At 34.3% G+C, this 2,233-nt stretch overlaps 1 protein-coding gene across 1 annotated transcript; it reads right to left on the reverse strand.

Moving 5' to 3' along the window:
- Positions 1-239: 239 nt before the first annotated feature.
- On the reverse strand, positions 240-978 carry LOC139888199 (uncharacterized). The gene is made up of 2 exons (XM_071871225.1): positions 845-978; positions 240-717 (listed from the first exon to the last, which is right to left on the reverse strand). The coding sequence occupies exons 1-2, from the start codon at positions 976-978 to the stop codon at positions 240-242; spliced, it is 612 nt and encodes a 203-aa protein (XP_071727326.1).
- Between the last annotated feature and the right edge of the window lie 1,255 nt (positions 979-2,233).

A 2,233-nucleotide genomic window follows, 5' to 3' on the forward strand; every position in this document is an offset into this window, starting at 1 on the left:
CCCACCTCTATTTTTTATATTAAACTTTTATTTTATTAACTTATATATAACATTTAAAATCCTAAAAATTTAAATTTTATTAATAAAAAAAATATTACAATTTCCTAAAAATAAAAAAAAAAATTACAAATTCCTAAAAATAAAAAAAAAACATTACAAATTCCAAAAATAAAAAAAAACATTACAAATTCCTAAAATAAAATAAAAAAGATTACAAAGTCCTAAAATAAAATAAAACATTACAAAATCAAACTACTCATCGTCTTCGTCTTCGTCCTCCTCTTCGTCCTCCTCTTCGTCTTGGTTATTAGTTCCCGAAGGTCCTGCTTCATCATTGTCATTGACATGCTGGGAATTGCCGAAGGCCCTGCTTGTGGGTTATGTCTAATACATGCATTTGGTGGTAAACTCCAAATGTGTTCGATAAGGTTGTCTCGGAGGAAACGATGAATAGTAGAATCGCGTAGCTCTTTGTCCATTCGCAAATGCGTATCGAACCTTTCTTTTATTGATAATGAACGACGAACCGGTTGATAATCCTCCTCTAACCCACAAAAAGCTCGACCATTATCTTCAGTTATCATGTTGTGTAAAATCACGCACGTATACTGGATTTTCTCGATATAGAATTGTCTTGCAGGACTTTTAATGATTGCAAAACGACCTTGAAGAACACCAAAAGCTAGTTCGATATCCTTTCTTGCTGACTCTTGGTACCTTTTGAATTTTCATGTTTTTGGTTCAACCGTACTTTTGAACGATTTAACAAGTGTCGCCCAATTAGGATCAATTCCATCCGTTAAAGCCTTTTGTAAAATGTTTCCCATTCACCGTATAGTTACACGGTGGAGCTCTATCTTCAAGTAACTCTTTGAATAAATCAGATTGGTTTAACACATTGATATCATTATTTGAACCAGCTGGTCCAAAGTAAGCGTGCCAAATCCACAAATCATACGAGGCGACCGCTTCCAACATTATTGTTGGGTGACTATGATCGCCTCGTGTGTATTGACATTTCCAAGAGACTGGACAATTTTTCCAAGCCCGATGCTTACAATCTAGACTACCGAGCATGCCCGGAAAACCTCATGTTTTGTAATTAAACGTTGAACTTCATGAGTATTAGGTTTTTTAAATATTCGGTTGAAAATAAATGTATAACACTTTTGCAATAATTTTCTAAACAACGATATGACGTTGTTTCACCAATATTCAAATACTCATAAAAAAATATCGGGAGCAACACCGTATGCTAATTGTCGTATAGCGGATGTGATTTTTTGATAAATAGTAAACTCAGTATACCGGTTGCATCCCGTCTTTGATGAAAATATTTAAAGTATGAAGGAATAGGTTCCTGAGAATAACTGAGTATACCTGCGGATATACGCTTAAACAATCGACTGCTCATTCGAAACCTTCTTCGAAATCTATCTTCGGGGAAGGTTGGTGTGTCGGAAAAGTAATCATTCCACAAGAGTGTAGCCCTTCCAGCCCGATCTCCTTGGGTTTTTCGGAATAGGTTCTTGATTTTCTCCCACTTCTTCGGCATCTAAAAAATCAAGAATTTCGAGTTGTTGTTGCGGATCGTACGCACTTGTTATTTGCTCAACATCTTCGAAATCGTAATCGAAATTATTCATTTTATGGATATTGTTGTATCTGTTGTGGAGTGTGTATTTGTTGTGGAGTTGTGGAGTAATATAATGTGGAGTGTGTATTTGTTGTGGAGTTGTGGAATTGTGGGTATGTATATATATATATATATATATATATAGAATTAGAAATAAAAAGAGAATAAAATAAATAAAATTTATATGATATAGCCGTTAAATAATTGAATTTTGTATCCGTTGCCCACGATTTGAATTGTCATTGGTAAGCAAATTGGAGGGCGGGTGGTTGGAGGGCGGCCAACGACGGCCTTGCTAGTATAGGCGCCCTCCAACGGCGGGCTCAAGGGTGGATCTGAAGACCGATCGATACGAGCGCTCTAAGAAAATAAAAATATATACGTATTCTACAAATAAATAAGAAACCCTAGGAAAAAAAAAAGAAAAAAAAAACAGATATTGTCTTCTCCCCCAAGAAATTTATTTAGTTTAATTTAATATAAACAAGAACGCGTCAGAATCTTTTAGTCCTTCTACTATCGATTATTCGATTGGATTGTCACTCAATTATTATTAATTATTAAATTAAATTAAATTAACACTAAAAATTGAATTTG

The sequence above is a fragment of the Rutidosis leptorrhynchoides genome, chromosome 2 (genome assembly GCF_046630445.1).
Source record: "Rutidosis leptorrhynchoides isolate AG116_Rl617_1_P2 chromosome 2, CSIRO_AGI_Rlap_v1, whole genome shotgun sequence".
In the NCBI taxonomy this organism is placed as follows: Eukaryota; Viridiplantae; Streptophyta; class Magnoliopsida; order Asterales; family Asteraceae; genus Rutidosis; species Rutidosis leptorrhynchoides.